Source organism: Hyaena hyaena, unplaced genomic scaffold (assembly GCF_003009895.1).
Source record: "Hyaena hyaena isolate Hyena2069 unplaced genomic scaffold, ASM300989v1 scaffold_481, whole genome shotgun sequence".
NCBI classification, from domain to species: Eukaryota; Metazoa; Chordata; class Mammalia; order Carnivora; family Hyaenidae; genus Hyaena; species Hyaena hyaena.
In genome coordinates this window covers 765,622-783,882 of record NW_024081121.1, presented here as the reverse complement: position 1 = coordinate 783,882, position 18,261 = coordinate 765,622, and the positions used below count along the sequence as shown (strand labels likewise).

The 18,261-nt window shown below is 44.3% G+C and overlaps 1 protein-coding gene across 2 annotated transcripts in view; it reads right to left on the bottom strand.

Annotated features, from left to right (window-relative positions):
• Window positions 1-17,397, bottom strand: part of LOC120246789 (desmoplakin) — a 47,136-nt gene extending 29,739 nt beyond the window's left edge. Inside the window, exons 1-4 of one of the 2 annotated variants that reach the window (XM_039254399.1) lie at window positions 17,094-17,397; window positions 4,723-4,825; window positions 2,406-2,554; window positions 1,254-1,428 (exon numbers count right to left, since the gene is read on the bottom strand). In XM_039254399.1, coding sequence (XP_039110330.1) covers window positions 1,254-1,428; window positions 2,406-2,554; window positions 4,723-4,825; window positions 17,094-17,284 — 618 coding nt within the window. In that variant the 5' untranslated portion in view covers window positions 17,285-17,397. The remainder of the gene's footprint in view (window positions 1-1,253; window positions 1,429-2,405; window positions 2,555-4,722; window positions 4,826-17,093) is intronic. The other variant, XM_039254400.1, reaches the window with a different exon arrangement.
• Window positions 17,398-18,261: the final 864 nt, after the last annotated feature.

The window sequence follows — 18,261 nt, the reverse complement described above, 5'->3', positions numbered from 1 at the left end:
AAATCTGGCATTTGGGTGTACATGTCTTGTTTTCTTCAATCACGTTCATTTCCAGGACTATGAAACATAATTTCTGAACACTCCCTTTCTGGTATAGTGCCAATAGGTATTAAAAAAGCTCAAGAAATGTGTGTTTGAAGATCAGAATAGAATCTGAAAACATGTAAATTGGACTCTTATTCACGTTTCTGGGATGGTAACTGACTTTTCTCCTCTATAAGCCCCACCTTCTGTAATAGTATTATATAGTCTTTATAACAAGTAGGAGAAAAGCTTAACTGAGTGAATGAATACACAGATTGGTAAACCCTCACCACTCAGATAAAAACACATACAAAAAATGTTAACTGGTTGAGAAACTTTGGACCCACTGCTCAGCTGGTCCAACAATAAACACCAAAATCAATATTTCTTACAACCACAACCACAGGGCATAACATATGATGTCTGCACAACTTATCATTCTATCGTATCCACCTTCTCGAGAGAAGGGTGGTTCATTAGCATCAGGTTTTCATTATAACATCTCCATCTACATGATTATATTTCTAATGCCACCTGTTCATTAAAGGGCCTAATGACCACATAAAACAACAAAACAATAATTAGCATCGGAAAACACTTTGTAGAAACTGCAGTTGCGGGGAAAGGCTCAGCATATACTTTGGTTGCCATTATTTTACTCCCTCCCACACCTGTGACGTAAAGATTGCACAAGGCAACTGATACTTCAAAAGTATAAGGTAAGCAACCAATGAGCCCAAACCAGAAAATCCAGTTTTACTGTTTCCAACTCCTCCAATTTAACATTTTAAATGAACCTCCTCGAAGTACCTATCACCAACACAGATGAGGTCACTTACCACCTCAAGTAGAACAATGAAGTTCTTTAGCCCGGGAACTCCAACACATTTTCAGATTGGAAACAGTAAGAGCTAGATATTCAAAATCTACTAATTAAATTATACCTGTTAAATATTATCTGTGTGATAAATTAGGACCATAAAACAATGAGGCTGATTCCCTAAGCCACAAAAAAGAAGGAAAAAAATACTGAAGTTTTATTTCAAAAAAGGAGCATCCAATTTAAAATTGTATATGAAGAAAATACAGAAAACAGCAAGTTTCTGCTGCCAACTGAGGGCCCAGACTGCTCTGTGGCCAGACCAGTGGGGCTGACCCTGCCACATTCTATACACCTGATACCCAGCTGTGGAACATTCCAGAACCAACCTCGTCTGGAAGCTGCTTACCCTCTGCTGCCTCATCCACCCCAGACATTCGCTGGTGAGGCGCTTGGTGAATTCATCCCACCCGGAGCCACTCTGACAGGTGTACCCTCCACCACCTTTGGAGCTGGCCCTTCGGACTCGAGGGACGCTAATGGCTTTATAAAGGGCTCGCATTTGCTCCTGGAGCTGAAGCAGTCTGAAAGGAAAGGAAAACAATTACACTGTGGCAGGAAAACAGCCTATGAAAACATGTTCTGGACAAACTCCTCCCTCTGAGTCTCCTTTGTGTTAGCATGAAGGTCACGAATGTCTTATTGGAAGAATTTTCTTTTTTTTAAAGTTTAATTATATATTTTGAGAGAGAGAGAGAGAGAGAGAGACAAGGTGAGTAGGGGAGGGGCAGAGAGAGAGAGAGAATCCCAAGTAGGCTCTGCATTCCCAGTGCAGAACCCAATGGAAGGCTCAAACCCACAAAGGTGCAAAATTGTGACCTGAGCTGAAACCAAGAGCCAGATGTTTAACTAACTGAGCCACCCAGGTGTCCTTGAAGAATTATTTTCTTTACCATGTGACTTGAATCTCAATCATATAGAAGAACCTCAATATCATGATGCTCAGAGTCTGAAACATCACAGAAAGTGTCGCTGGCTTTGCATAACATGGTAGCACCTCCTGCTTCCCTCCTCCACCTCCCCACCCCAGGTCTCACAGTGGGAATTTGCAGCAAAATCAAGACTACCCATCTCTTCTCTGAACTGCTTTTCAAACTCTACACATCTCAATTCTGTATGCATCAAACTGAGCTTGCCTTGGTATTAGACTCTTGAAAGTCAAATGCTATGCCCAAGGCTTTCGCTGCTCCCTAAAAAAATGGAGGCACACGTAACATCTCATAACAAACTCAACCCTCCAATCAATACAATTCCACTCCTTTGAGCACCTCTGTGTAATTCTTTTCGTGGCAGCTTTTTGATTCCACATGAGAGGAAGATAGTGATTTTGGTCAGTTTGTATACAGTAGCTATGCAAATACCAAGCGTCGGGAGTCTTTCCTCTGGAATGCTGTAGTTCCTTCAAGGGAAGACCTGTGCCACGAGATCAAGTGCAAGTGGGTGCATGACATTCTTATTCGTGTGGCCTGCCGGGAAGTGTGCTCTGTGATAAAGGCAATACCTTTTCTGATAGGCATCACAAGGCTGGCCCATCTGTCGCATCTCTCTGATCAAGCTATCGGTAATTTCCATCTGATCATTGGCCTGGGCAAAACATTCATCCAATTCTCTGCTCCGAGCCAGCTGTATTCCATCTCCGTATTTCAGTTCCTAAAGGAAAGAATCCACATGAAGGCAACCCACGATGCTGGAGAGAAAAGCTTTCACTTGTGTTCATGGAAGCAGAAGCTCCTGCTTGTAAACTTGACAAATAGTAGAAGTTGCCATTTTGCGTGTGACTAACTGAAAATTACCTTACTAATCTGGTGAGGCAGGTAGGTAAATACAGGCAGACTCATGAAGCAAAATTTGTGGACTGTATTTTAAACTTTTACTAGGCTTTTAAAGGCAAAGTAACAGAACATGGAGTTTTCTCTTGCTCCAATATGTTAAAGGCCATCTTTCATATTTACAAAGAACATTCATCCAATGGGATTTCCCCGGGGTCAGAACACTGCACTGGATAAAGTCTTTTACACACAAACTGAGCTTTTCCTACATCTTCTAGGAACACAGATTTTCAGTCCTTAAAAGGAAGCTATCTAATTCATGGTATTGGGCCAATCAATCTCCTGCATCTGATGATGCATCACAGTTGTATGAGACATCACCTCTGGGGGAAGCCGGGTGATGGGTACACCAGGGTGGTCTGTACCATTTTTACAACTCCTTGTGGGTCTATAATTATTTCAAACTTAAAAATTGTTTTTTAAAAAAGAAAGCTTCCTCTTTTCACATGCAAGAGGCCGCTGCTTCAGGGTCATAGATGAGCTTTCCCTCGAATTTTACAACTGCTGCTTTCATTCAACTTCAGCCAAATGAAGCAAGTATGCTACATTTCCCTGACATGATTATATTTCGATGCACAGAAGTCAAAACGAACTGAGAACACGATGCCATGTACATTTTTACAACCATGTGTAGAACATTTCGACAGCACCAACAAATTGTGTCCAGGACTGGGGTGCAAATATACTCAATATTAAGTCACCGGAGACTCTGGTTTTGCTTTCTGTGAAGGAATCACAGCTCCATGATGAGCAGGGTATTTAAATATTTTTTTTTACATTTATTTATTTTTGGAGAGACAGAGCACAAGCAGGAGAGGGCCAGAGAGAGGGAGAGACAGAATCCAAAGCAGGCTCCAGGCTCCGAGCTGTCAGCACAGAGCCCGACGCGGGGCTCGAACCCACAAACTGTGAGATCATGACCTGAGTCAAAGTCAGATGCTCAACAAACTGAGCCACCCACATGTACCGAGCAGAGTGTTTTTTAAATCAGAGACTTAGAACACCAGAACTAGAGTCAAGCTAGTTTGCTGGACCCCTAAGATCCTTTTACATGGACTAAAGTGAAATTGTTTGAACTGGGTAAAATAAACTAGAAACCACACAGATTTCTAAACGTGAGAAATCAGAACACTAAGATATTCTCCAGACAGAACACGTAAATTTACTTGGTTAAAATTTGCGAGGGGCCAGATTCCATCTGTAACCCCTACATTAATGTCAGCATCGGGATGATTGAAACTCAATTCCTTCACTGGAGAGATACAATAAATCAGGGAAACAGAGAAAAGGCATCTATGGCCCTACCATTCTCTAGTCTGTTTTTAGCAAAACCAGAGCAAATCTGAATGGTAGCTACAGGGTTTTAAAATAAAAACTTTACAAATACAACATCCTGGCATCCATGATTGCTGAGCCTGTTTCGGTCAGAACTTAAGCTAATACTCAGAAATAACATGAGGCTTTCATAAATGGTACCATTTTCTCTCAATTTCCTATTACTTATTTTTTTCTCTTTCTTTCTCTCCTTTCTTCTTTCTTTCTCTCTCTTTCCTTCTTTCTTTCTTTCCTCAAATAGAATTATTCCCCCAATACAGTAATATTTCCTAAAAAAAAACTTATTAAATTGATGGCATATGTCACAATCCAGTGACATAAACATGTTGCATTTCTAGGAAGAAAAAGCATGACAATAATCATCGAAATAATAAATAAATGACAGCTTGTTGCAATTCCAAAAGGGTGGTAATCTATAGTGTAAACATTTGTTGGAAAAAATCTCTGTGAAAACTAATGGCCGTTGTTAAAACAACAAATAGATGAAGAAGATACACCTCCCTCTCTAGTCTGTTTTGAAAAGGATAATCTCTAAACCCTACATGTGCAGGACATCCGTGACAAAGGGTGCACAGGTCAGGACGAGAAGTCTATGCTAGCTCGCAGGAACAAAGGTAGAAGTGGACGATATTCTCGGAGAACAAGAAAGCTCACCGGCTGCACGATCAGCTCGGCCCGCATCAAACAGTCCGAGCAGTTCTGCAGAAGTTCTTGGATGGTGTTCTGGTTCTGGTGCCTGGACATCGTACCGGTTTGACTGGCGAAGCAAACACAAAGAAAGCAGATGTGAAAATTATTTTTTCCCGATTTTGAAATAATTTCAAACTTTCAGAAAAGCTGCAAAAATGAAACAAAAACACACGGGTAGATCTTTTGCACAGATTCCCTAATTGTTAATATTGGACACGTTTGTTTTATCCACTCTTCCCCTCTCTGTAGGTGTATGTATTTATTGCTGTATATATATGGTTGTCTGGAGGTGCCTGGGTGGCTCAGTTGGTTGAGCATCTGACTTCGCCTCAGGTCATGATCTCTCGGTTCATGAGTTTGAGCCCTGCATTGGGCTCTGTGCTGACAGCTCAGAGCCTGGAGCCTGCTTCAGATTCGGTGTCTCCCTCTCTCTCTGTTCCTCCCCCACTCATGCTCTGTCTCTGTCTCTCTCTCTCAAAAATAAATAAACATTAAAAAAATTTTTTAAAGTGGTGTTGCAGATGTTCCATTTTTTTTAAAGTTTATTTATTTTGAGAGAGACAGAGCACAAGAAGGGGAGAGGAGCAGAGGGAGAGAGTGAATCCCAAACAGGCTCCACGCTCAGGGCAGAGGCCCCCCCCATGGGGATCTACCCATGAACCATGAGGTCATGACCTGAGTCAAAACCAAGAGCCAGACACTTAACCAACTGAGCCACCCCGGCACCCATGTAGATGTTCCATATTTTAAAGAAAGAAATTACGGGAACACAATGTGCTCCAAATATACACAAAGAGAGCAACATAGAACAAAACAGTTTTACTTTTTAATTTGCCAAGACACACTCATTGTGCCACAGCCTCCTATAGCTTAGTTGAAGAGACATTTAAAGCATATTAAGTGACTCTTGACTGTTTGGGACAGGCCTCCTGAGTTACTCACAGGGCTTCAGAGCCACCAGGCCTTCAGCCAGGGCCGGTCTACACCTGCAGAGAAAACTGCTGGATGCCTGTCGAATGCACTGGACTTTCTCTTACATGTGTATGTATCTGCGTGTGGGGGGTGGGTGTGTCTGTGTGCTGTAAAGAAAGCGAGTCACAATTTTTTTTATTTTTTTTTTAATATTTATTTAATCTTGAGAGAGAGAGAAAAAAAGCAGGAGTGGGGGAGGGGCAGAGAGAGAGAGAGTCACAGAATTGGAAGCAGCTCCAGGCTCTGAGCTGTCAGCACAAAGCCCGACGCGGGTCTCAAACCCACAAACTGGGGGATCATGAACTGAGCCGAAGTCGACTGCTTAACCAACTGAGCCACACAGGTGCCCCAGCGAGTCACTGTTTAAGAAAAAGGAGGGAGTTGTAAAACACACGTGGACGGGATGAGATAGCAAGACGCTTCTCCCGCAGCACCTGATTCAGCACCTTTTCACGGTGGGGAAGCAAGTGAGTTTCTTGGCCACCTATTCCAGTCCCTCCCGCCACGGAAGGCTTCTCAGCAAGCCAGCACTAGCTGATGTATGTGGGTGAGGAACCAAGCTCTGCCTGGGAACCACTCCCGATGATTCCACGGCTCCTCAGGCAGGCCCAGGCAGAGTGCCGCCCAGACTGCCCACCTACCAAAACCCACACACCCCACCCCCACCCCCCGCTAGCACAGCCTTCTCTTTCTTCCACTCAGAATGTACAGGAAACCTGGCACACTTCTCAGATGGCTGAGATGCAAACAGGACTACATCCATTGTCAAAACTTGTGCAAAATTCCAATGGACTTAGAATCACAGGAAAGAAACTCAAGAGACAAAGGAAAAAATTAGGAAATATGGAAACCTCATTTAGAATCCTAGGATGGATAAGGAATTTAGGAAGGTCCTGTGTAATTATATTTATTTTCTTTATTGAAAGGCGATGAGAGTACCTTTGTTCTGAAACGTTTAGCGACTATTTCTGGCAATCTGATCCTGTGGTTCCCACAAAGGAAGCCAGTCCCCAGTATATAAACGAAAGGGCTCTCTCTTAGCGCAATGGAAAGTCAGAGTTCCTCAAATGATTTAATAATATGTGCTACTGTAAAAAAGTATCACAAACTGAGCTGTAAGACAGAGGCTGATAGGAGAAACTGAGTGAAATGTATATGAAAACTTTCTATAGATCTGCAACTTTTCTATAAATCTAAAATTATCCTAAAATAAAAATGTGTAAAAAAAACAAAAAGCAGAGAGGCCAAACTCAGCTGTGAATAAATGGACCAAAGTGTATGTACAAGTCTTTTTAAGAGTGAGGTGATGACACTAAATACATTTGATGACAAAATATAAAACCAGCTTCTTTTAAAACAACTATTAGAGTAGTTACATGACATAGGAATGAATTATATCAAGCAAAAAGGGAGGTGAGGAAATTCAATGTTGGCTTAAAAAATACATGGACTTTCCACATTTTTTTGTTCCCTCCTACTCTCCTTAGAAGACATTTTTACTTTGAGAGAGTAGTTGACATCAATATAAAGGTAAGCCGTCTACTTCCTTTCCCCTACATAGATCTGAACTTAAATTTAAAAAATAACAAAAACCAGGTAACTCCATATGTTGCTAATAATTCTAAAAAGAATTCTTCATGCTTCTCTAGAGGACTTGCCTATGTTCACCATGCATGCCTTAGACATCCACTAAAGCCCTCTATGTGTTGCTTGGCAATTAGGTGAATAGACTAACCACTGTACAGGAAAGAGAAATGCACAAAACTTGAATCTTTTTAAGGGTCAAAAACATAGACAAAGAAAAGAAAAGCTAAGTGTTAGAAAAATGTAATGAAGAATCTTTGGCCTTGCTATTTGTCTATAGGAAAATATGATCTAATTAACCACATTTCATCTTACAACTTTTCAAGACTTCATCCGGTTCCTTTTTTTCCTAAGTCTATTTACTGAAGAGAGAGAAAAGCACGCACACGCACATGCATCTATATGTGCTGCAGGGAGGGGCAGAGAGAGAGGGAGAGAGAGAATCTCAAGCAGTTTCCACCCTCATCGTGAAGCTGGATGCAGGGCTTGATCTCCTGAACCATGAGATCATGACTTGAGCAGAAATCAAGAGTTGGACACTCAACTGACTGAGCCACCCACGCGCCCCAAAACTTCGTCTGGTTCTTAAAGCCAGATCTACCCATCTTGTCTTTCATCACAAGAATCACTCTTCAGTCTGAGATGTGGCCAAGAACGCCCTTTGGACACAGACCTAGGTGAGAGAGGGAGCCAGGTGTACCGTTTTCTAATAGGTTGGTTCAGCAAAATAAGACAGAGGAAGGGAGGCTCAGGCTCACTGAGCTGTAGTGACTGGGGAAAAGAGAATCCACTTTCATGTTCCATTCGCTTATCTTGGGCCCAAGGAAGAATCCATGTAGAGATGGCTGTACTTCAATCAAGGAGAAAGTGCAGGCAAATGAACTGTGACTCATCAAGTCAGTGGGCCATCAGACACTCAACACTGTGCAGGGTTCTCAGCACCACAGCCAGGAGAGCTTGCTCAGGGAGCACGTGCCTTTTTTTTACAGTTGTGTGCCACTCAAAACTTTTTAAGTCATATTTTTAATTGACCACATCACAATTTCAGAACCTTTTTTTATATCAGAAATTTCTGGACCTTGGTTTTCTCATGTTAGGCTAGATACTATCTAAGATTTCGTTAGCTCACTCCTCTGTAACTCTGTTTTACGAAACTACCCAAACTCATTCCTACTGATAATAGTACAAAAGTCTGTTCTAATGGTAGGTAATGAAGTTTCCTCTTCAGTTTGTAGAGTGACTGGGAAAATGCAAAATTCTACCACGGGTGAAGAAATAATTTTTAAATAAATGTACTTATTTAGCAAGCATGTAAAGATTTTAAAAATCTCTAGCCTCAAAATAATTTTCAATACGAGTATGTATAGGTATTGAGGTGCAGCGATTTTAAACCATGTTGGGAATTGAACTAACAAAGCTCAAAGTTCTGTTTTTAAATCCCACGTCAGTGGCACGGAAGATGAAAGATGTCATGTAAAAAATGTTTTTAAAAAGCCCACAAGAAGACAAAACTCACTTGGGTCAAATCAATCAAAAAATATAGACTTCTAAACTAAAATTAATAGCTCTCCTTGAAAAAATAGCATTTGTCCTTCAAAGTTTTTAACTTCTCAGAAATTCTGTTTTATCTTCAAACATACAAAGGCAAGCAGTTCATACTACAAAGAACCTGCCTGAACAAACATTTAAAAAAAAGAGATTCATTCTAAAACTTGTTTAAACAAGTAATGGTTCTAACTGTTTACATAAAGATCCCTTCATCAATGGCTAAAAGGAAAACCCGTTCTGGATCTTAATCCAAATTTTAAGGACAAAGCACATGATTATGTGAACAATATTAAAAAGAGCTTTTCATGTTTTATTTTCCTACTGCCAAATAACATTCTTTTCTTTAAAAATAAAACGTCAGCTTTAGCTGTATTGAGACGTTAGTTGAATGCCTTTTGCCAAGAATTAAAAAAAAAATACAAGACAAATATTTTGAATGCACACAGCATTACAAGGTAAGAGAAAATTTTTAATACTTACTCTTTCTGATTTTAAAAGTCATTTTATAATAATACTGCTCATTGCATACATGGTCCATGCCAACTAATTCTTGTGTATATACTTTTCTCTCCTATTGGATTCCTCCTTTCCTTCCTCTCCTTTTCTCTCCCTGTCAGGCTCTAACACCATCTTTATCTCTTGCCTTTCTTTTGTTCATTCCATCAACAAAGGGTCCTGAATGGGTAGCAGAAATGGCGTCTTATATCTCTCTGTATTTAGGTTCATAGAATAATGGCTTTAGAAAAGCTCAATAAATATTTGTTGGAAATTATAATTATGTAATGCATGGATCTTAAAGCCTACCTGCTTAGCTTTTTCTAATGTTCAAAGCAGTTTCACATAAGCTATTTTGAGTTTCTTCAAAGGATCTTAAGCAAAAGGGGAGGGGGGAAATTGACGTTTGTAAAAAGAAAGTATCTTCACCTCTTCATTTCAGGACAATATCATACCTCCAAGACACACTAAACACACTATGTTCAGTTGAAACAAGTTCAAACTGTCCTTCACGATTTAGAGACCCAACTGCTGCCTCCTCCACCGAGCTCTCAGGTTCACACCTCTGCCCTCATTCTGCACTAGTTATTTACACACCTGTCTGTCCTACTCCTGAAGAGCAAAGTCCCACATCTTAGTCATCCTTGACTCCTACACGCACCTAGCAACACAGTTTTGCACACAGAAGGTACTTAATGAGTGTCTGTTTGGTTTAAAGGAGAAGCAAAACGAAGGTAACTAGAGGACTGATCTGAGGATACTACCACTCTCTCATTACCCAGATTTTCAAAGCCAAGTCAGGTAGCGCATCTATTCTGTCCTCTACGCCCATTCCCACCCCAACAATGTACAAAGATAGTTTTTTTTTTTCTATAAATTTTAGAAAGGGGGCCTCCTCTGAGTCTTTCTTTCGTCCCCACCCGTGAGCTTCGGAAGCAGTATCTACTAAAAGTTCCACTTCCTTTCCATGTTCATTATCTTCACACGGTATTCCGTGGACTGGAGTGTTTCAGGGCAAACGAACCACATACCATTAACTTCATATAAACACTTTGAGGTCGGGGAGACAGATTCCACTGTCTGCTCAGCCACTTCCACTTGGACAGCCTAGGACTTTGAGCAAATGACTTGGACTCCCAGTGCCTGGCATTTCTGCATCTGCAACGTGTAGGAGGTACACACCCACCTCCTGGGGTTGACCAGACACTTAGAGGAGCCAGTAAAGGCCCGCCAAGCCCAGAAGAAAGTCAGTTCTCACTGCTGCTGCTGCTAGGCTGGGATTCTCAGATTTGTTTCATTTTTCATTGTGTGTCTCAATTTCTCAATTGCATCATTTTGAACTTTGCCAAAAGATAGTTTGCATCAAACTGGGGTGAGGTGAGAAGCAAAAAAAAAAAAAACAAAAAAAGAGAGAGAGAAAAGAAAGAAAGAAAAAAGATGAAAAAGAAGAGAGGTTATTACAAGACCTCAACAGGCGCCTGGGTGGCTCAGTAGGTGAAGAGTCTGACTCTTGATTTTAGCTCTGGTCATGATCTTACAATTCACGGTGTTGAGCCCTGTGTCAGGCTCTATGCTAACATGGCGGGGCATGCTTGAAATTCTCTCTCTCTGCCCCTCCCCTGCTCTCTCTCTCTCTTTCTCAAAATAAATACATAAACATCTTAAAAAAAAAAAGACCTGAAAATAATACCTTGAGAGGATTCAAAGAAAGTGATACATTTTAACAGCGTGAAAGAACTTTCCTAAATAGATAAGAAAATTCAGAAAAAGATGCTCTCTTTTCCTTCATTAAGCAGGAATGACATATGAATATTTAATCCTCACAAACTCAATGCCACAATAAGGACTTTTATTTTGAATTATTCCCCTATGAGAAAACTTACATTCATTCTGAAGCCAAAAAAAAAAAAAATTCATTGACAGGTTATTGGTTTATCCATCAAGAAGCCAGCTCCTTTCTAATTTTTTTTCAGGTGCCCAATGAACCCAAGGATGTTATGTTTGCATGTGAAAAGTTTAATTGCAGGGGCACCTCGCTGGCTCAGTTACTTGGAAGAGCATGAGACTCTTGACCTTGGGGTCCTGAGTCTGAGCTCCACGCTGGGTACAGATATTACTAAAGAAATAAACTTTCAAAAATAAATAAAGTGTTTTTTAAAAATGTAATCCCAAGCAAAAACTTAGACCTATTTGCAAATGCGTCAACATTTTCATGAATTGTAGAGTTCACATCCGTGAGATCCTTGCAGGTCCTGGACCCGTCCGGTCCAAGGTGTTGGTGATAAGATGTAAATTGCTGGGCTGCACTAACATTTTACAGGATGTCGCCTCAAAGGAGAGGCTCGCTGAGTCTTAGGGTCTGTGGGGCGGTGCCTTCGACATCAGAACCACACCTGACCATTTCCCACCGAGTGCAGGAGGGAGAAAGAGAAAAGCAAAGGGTGGGGCAGTGCCCTAAGCACCCAGGCCTCCAGACTGAAGCACTCCTTCTGGAACCTCTTCATCTGGAAAGACAGGTTGGCTGAGGGTTGAGTGAGACTCCCAGAGTCACACCCAAGCCCTCCTTTGCTCCACCCTAAGCAGTCAGCACTGAGGCATGAGGGACATCAGCAGTTTTTTTTTCTTCCCCAAGACATTTCAATCACCTGAACAACAATGAAGTTATGCCCATATTTAGAGAAAAAAATTAACTGCTGTTGAAGGCTACTTTGTAGGTCTGACCAACATGAGTGGGCTTAATGCAGCATCACGCTGTATTTTTTTCCTTGGCAGATGGAAACCCTACTGGAGCATTAACAAAAGAATATGATAATTATGAGATAAATATTTCACAGGTATGCAACAGGTTAAAAAGAAGCAAACACTCGGTTTAGGTAGAAGAGTTTACAAGGACAAAAGATGAAATCTAATAACCTGGATTTGCTCTTTTCTTGAGCCACTGTAGTGTCCTGGATTCAAATGTAGCTCAAACACTAACCAGTTGTGTGACCCAGGCCAGATCATAAATTAACTACTTTAAACTCGGTTTTGTATCTGTCAAATGGGAAGTCTGTCTTGAGGCTTAAGACAACATATATAATATACCTGGCACGTTGTAGGTGTTTGCCAGGTGATGGTAGCTATTATTAACCACCGATCTGATATTTTTATAAAATATGTAACTTGCTCAAAGATAATAATCATGGGAGTGTTATCTGCATAGTTGGAGCTAAATTGAATCTTAAAGTGCAATCGCTTCCCAGAAAAATATTTAGAAGATCCATTCTCTGAGTCACCGACTCCAAGCCTGTTTTCTTAGGCTCTCCCTGGCCTCTCAAACCCAGCTCTCATCTGAAGCTGCCACTCCACTGCCACATCTACTTTCGCGTCCCGTGGCCAGGCCCCCGCCCTCAGTCAGACTTTCATCACCTCTCCGCCCTGCTCACTGCTCCCACAGAAACAGCCTACAGCTCACAAGGATGGTCTTTCTTTCCTGCTCCTTCGAAGGAGGAGATAATCACTGGCTTCGCTGAAAACCTGCAATGGCTCCCCTCTACATTCTATCCACATTCCGCACCACCGCAGTGTCTCCCAGGCTCTGGCCACAACCTACACTTCCCCTTTGTGTCTTACTGCTTCCCACTGAGAGCACATGCTCAAGAAGCAGACCCGCTCTACAGGCCTTCAGTTTGCTCCTGGTTTTTCACCTCCCAGAATTTTCTCCCCCGTAATGCTCTCTCTGCCCACCCATCTTTATCAGCTGAAACACTCCAAAGTCCAATTCAGCACCACTTTCTTATATAAAATCTCACTCGGACCTCCAGGACAGATATCATCTTCTCTCCTTATGAAGCCTGAGTCATTTATACCTTCTGTCTATTATTCTTTTGTATTATAGTACTTATTTTTCTTTAAATAACTACGTTCTTTTTAAGAAGTCTTTGTATTTTCACCTTTAACGCTCCTTGACACCTAACACACAGCAGATGTTCACATATTTACTGAATGAATGAATAAATGAATGAATGAATGAATGAATGGAATTGAGACTCATTGTTTAAGTACAGGACTGTCCAGTCTAACACACAAGGTACACAATGGTCTCAAGGCACAGGATGACAGGAGGGCAAAGGTAAGAAGCCTTGGGTTCTCATTCCAATTTAGCCCTGAGTAGACTCTGGGATTTAGGGCAAGTCTTACTCTACTTCTCTCTAAAGTGGAAGAGTGAGGCTTTTACACCTCAGCCCTCTCTCCAGCTCTAAAATTCAATGCAAATGGACTGTTTATTTACTGCTAAGAGACTGCTTTGTAAAAGGTGGTTTAAAACAAACTTTAAAATATGTATCAAATATTAAAGTATAGATCACATATATTCTGGTTTGGAAATCACAAGTTCTGGAAAAAAGAAAGCATTAACTCTATAACCACATATTTCTGAAGCTTAATGACTATATTTGGGTTTTAATCCTCCTACAATATCCACACTTTGATCAGTGAGAAATCTAACTGTGGGGCTTTGTCACTTGGCCACCAAATTTCACTACAGATTTGTCATTTCTTTTAACTACAGGAACAGGCGACAGTAAGTCAGCCTTCACTGAAAGCCATATTAATATATCACCCTATTCAAGAAAATCCAGTTTAAATTTTCAAAAATATACCTCTTACATCATCGAGCACGTAACATTTACCAAACTTTAAAATATCATGTAGAGCAAAAGAGGTTAAAGTACTTGTGATTCCATTCAATCTAAAATAAAGAAAACACAAAAGGTGGGCGGGCAGAGAAGGAAGAACCATAAATGAAATAAAACACTGTCTTAAGAACTGACCAGTGTTATTAATGCGAAGCACAGACACAGGACCATTTTTTAAAGTCTAGATTAACAGGATCATATTTTTTAAAAAGAAAAATAAGATTTGGGCTCCTTACACAGTCAAATTAGTTCACTTAGGGCAAGGTTAAATACAAACACGGATTTAAGTGGAGCAGGAGAAACTTAACAGAGGACCATGGGGGAGGGGAAGGAGAAAAATTAGTTGGGAAGAGGGAGGGAGGCAAACCATGAGAGACTCTTGAATACTGAGAACTGAGCGCTGATGGGAGTGGGGGAGAGAGGAAGGGGGGTGATGGGCATGGAGGAGGGCACTTGTTGGGATGAGCACTGGGTGTTATATGGAAACCAACTTGACAATAAACTATAAAAGAAAAAATACAAACACAGATTGTTTAAAAAATCAGCAATCTAATTCAGCCAATAAAGTGGCAGTTTTTTTAAAGAAACAAGTGTGAATTCAACCAGTAGTTTGATATCGGTTTTGGTGTTTTAAAAACAAAAAAACCTTCATTTAGGAAAAAAAAAATTTCGTCAGGAAGCACTTATTAAATTCTTAGTCATTCATTTGGCAGAGGGCAGTCAGAGTCACACATGGCATCCTACATCTACAAAGTACGTGCTGTGGGACAAATCCCTGGCCACAAAACCATTAAGAAAAACAGCAGAAGAAAAGGTGTGGGTGCAAGCCTCAAATCTCCAAAGTCAGTCGCCATTTTTTTTTTAAATGCAGAAGTCAGCAGTTACAGGCAGTTTTTTCGTGTGCTAATTCTTGAATGCAAGAAGGGTTTGCAGCACCACTGGCTGGGGGGGCGAGGCTGGGAGAGTCCCCATTACTGGATCAGAAAAGAATGGCCCCACACTGACTCAGGCCTCCACGCAAGGCGCCCCGCTGTCCTGGCAGATCAACATCAAAGTGCAGAAAAACCTCCCTCCCCAAAATTAAGTAATTCTAAACTCCACTCTGTTTCCCCTTCCCAGAGAGACCTAAAACTTGACATATTTATAAACAGCGTTTAGGTCGGAAAATAATGCTATGAGAAACCACTCAGCCCCCTCAAAATTTACTGTTTCCGTGAAGAATCCTTGTAAACCAGATATGTTTATGCAGTTCACTAACCAATATATTAATTCGTTGCAAATTTACTTCTACAAGGAGCCAAGGGAGTGAAATGTTCAATTAACAGTAACGTTTCTTGTCAATTTAAATTATAAGGACTCTAGATTAACAGGATCATACTTTTTTAAAATACAAAATCAAAATAAAACGCTCGTTCATAAAATGCCAGAAAGAACTCCTGCACAAGAATTCTTGCAAAATTCTGACTTGGATTTAAATGGGTGGATGAAAAGAACGCCTTTCCCAAACACGGGAAGACTGGAAGGGAAAAGTGAAGTTTCGGATTCAAGCAGTTGCCCAAGTTTTAAAAAACAAAGTAAAAAATCCTTCTACTACTTGGCACATTTTTCCTGGAAATCCCCAGGCGCGTTTTGTTCAGAAAACAAGAGCTCCAAGGCTGAGACAAGCCTTCGCTAACTCAAAAAAGGGAAAATAAAATGTCGAGGTGCTCGGGGGAAATAAATCTATGAATAAATCGAAGCGGAAAACAGGTCGCAACTCGAGTGGTTGCTACATTCAAAACTGCTGGTAAAACAAAAAATCCCTGGAGTGTATACAGGTTGCTCCTCCCCAGCCTGAGGCCACAGGGAGGGTAAATAATTTTCTGGAACGGAGGCCTGTTTCCCAAATGCCTTACTTGGGAAGCGCTCGCAGGGGGCGGGGGGGGGGGTGGTGGGGGGGGGGAAGAAGACTGCAAAATTCTCACGGCTCCCGTGGGCATCCCGAGTCCAGCTCTGGGGACCGAGTCAATGCAGCCTCATGATCTTCCCCCACCCTCCAAACGACCCCCGCGATCGGTCTCCGGGACGTGTCCGAGAAGACCCTGCCCACATCCCAGCGGGCCCTCACGGGCCCCCCTGTCCAGAGCAGGCCCCCGGCGTCGCGGGTTCGCGCGGGTGAGTTGAAACACACGTTTTAAAAAGAGACAAAGGGCGCAGGCGCGGGGCCACAGGTACGCTCGCGCGCGGGGGCTGCGGTGCAGCGGGGCCAGGACGACCGGGGCGTCCCGGGTGAGCTGGGACCTGCGGCCGGCCGGCTGCTCCTGCAGGGAAGCTCCATTGGGTGGCGGGGGAGGCGCAGGCCGGGGCCTTCTCGGGACAGGACCCCCGCGGCCCGACGCGCGGCCTCTACACAAAAGCCCTTGGGGGACTCAGCAGCCGAGCCGGGGTGGTCTCAGAGTGACCAGGAATTTGGAATAAGCCACTAGAGCCGGAGGAGCCCCGAATCCGACCCTGGCTACCGGACAGGCCTGAACCCCGGCTCCTTTACTGCTCCACTTTTGGTTACAGTTGGAGATTGGGTTTTGTCGTTGCAGCCCCGCCCTCCCACCTGCCGGCGGGGACAAAAGCGATGCCAGCCGGTCCCGGCGGCGCTGGGGGTCTAGTCCTGGAGGCAGAGACCCCCCGCGTCCCCGCTCACCCGCGGCGACCCCCTGCACCCCTCGTCGGCCGGCCTCCAGCCCCGGCTCGCGGGAAGGGAGAAAGGCGGGACCGAGAACCCGTTTGCAGGGAAGGAGCGGCTCCGCGCCCGGCTCGCACACCCACCCACCCGGGTGTGCGCAGGGCTCAGGGCTATAGGACACCTGGTCCTGCCCCGGCGCGAGCAAGAAACGCTTTCAGGAACTCGAGCAAAACGGCTTTCCTTTTCCTGGACCCGGATTTTCTCGTCGGTCAGAGGTGGGTTCGGCGCCTCCCTTTCGCAACTTGCTGGGGCTCGGCGAGGAGAGTACGGAGACACCCCCCCCGCCCCCCCGCCCTCCGGGGTCCCGGGCTCCGGGTGCCTGCCAGCCGGCCGGTACCCACCAGTAGCCGTCCGAGTTCTGGTCGGTGACCGTGCAGCGCCGGGAGTAGTACATCCTGCTGGTGCCCCCGCCGCCGCCCCCGCCGCCGCCGCCGCCGCAGGTCACCTCGTAGCGCAGGTCCGGGCCGGACTCGGCGCGGGTCATGCGACCCAGCGTGTTGATCCGCGGGTGGGAACCTCCGTTGCAGCTCATGTCGGCGGGCACTCAGAAAGCCGCTCAGCGCCGAGGCATAAGCGAGAGCGGGCCGGCTCGCAGAAGGTGGAGGGGTTCAAAGGAGAGGCCCCAAGCCGGGAACGGGGGCGGGCGCAGAAGGGTCTGGGGGACGCTCCTCGCCACCAGGGCCGTCCCGGCCGCTGCGAGCGCGGCGCGGCGGGCGGAGGTCGGGCGCGGGGTCGACGACGGGCCGGGAGCAGGAGCGAGAGGAAGAGCTGTGGCTCCGAGGGCGGCGAGGGCGCAGAGGAGCTGGGTCGCGGCTGGGTGTTGGTGTTGGTCGGTGGGGGCGCGAGTCTCCTCCCCGCTGGCACCCGGCACCGAGGCCACACCTGGCGGGTTTCTTCCCAGGGCGGGGCGCGGCCGCCGCGCCTCCCCGCCCCCCGCGAGTGTCACCGACGCGCTCGGGCCGCCCCTCCCCACCTGCGCCCTCCGGCCGGCGGCTCCGCCCTGCGCCTCCGAGGTCGGAGGAACGCGAGCAGGGGCGGGGGGCGGGGTCCCCTAGACCGAGCGCCCCGGGCGCGGCCACCGAGGGGAGGACGTGCCGCTGGCCGGGGCCGCTAGCTCAGTGCTTTGGCTGCAACCGCCCGGAAAGTGCGACCCCTGCTTTTCAGGATTTCCTCGGTCCCCAGGGCGGAAATAAGCCGAAAATTGAGGGCCATTCGATGAAACAGTTACTTATTAAACATTTACGTTTGCCAGTCCCTGGAAATCGTGCCAGCCAAGCTTTGAATAAGAAACAAAATTGAGAAGAGCATGCTTAGATGATGAGATTTTGTTTGGGAAGGTTTTATGAAATTCTGTATGCCAGTAATCCAGAAAAATGGTCTCGGAAGCTCGATTTCTGACGTGTAAATCGATTTTTACACGGAGCCACCACTTTCTGGAGGAGGCTTCACCATAAATAATGAATTTCCTTGGTATGAAGATAAAGAAGAAAACAGTTTCCACCTTCTACG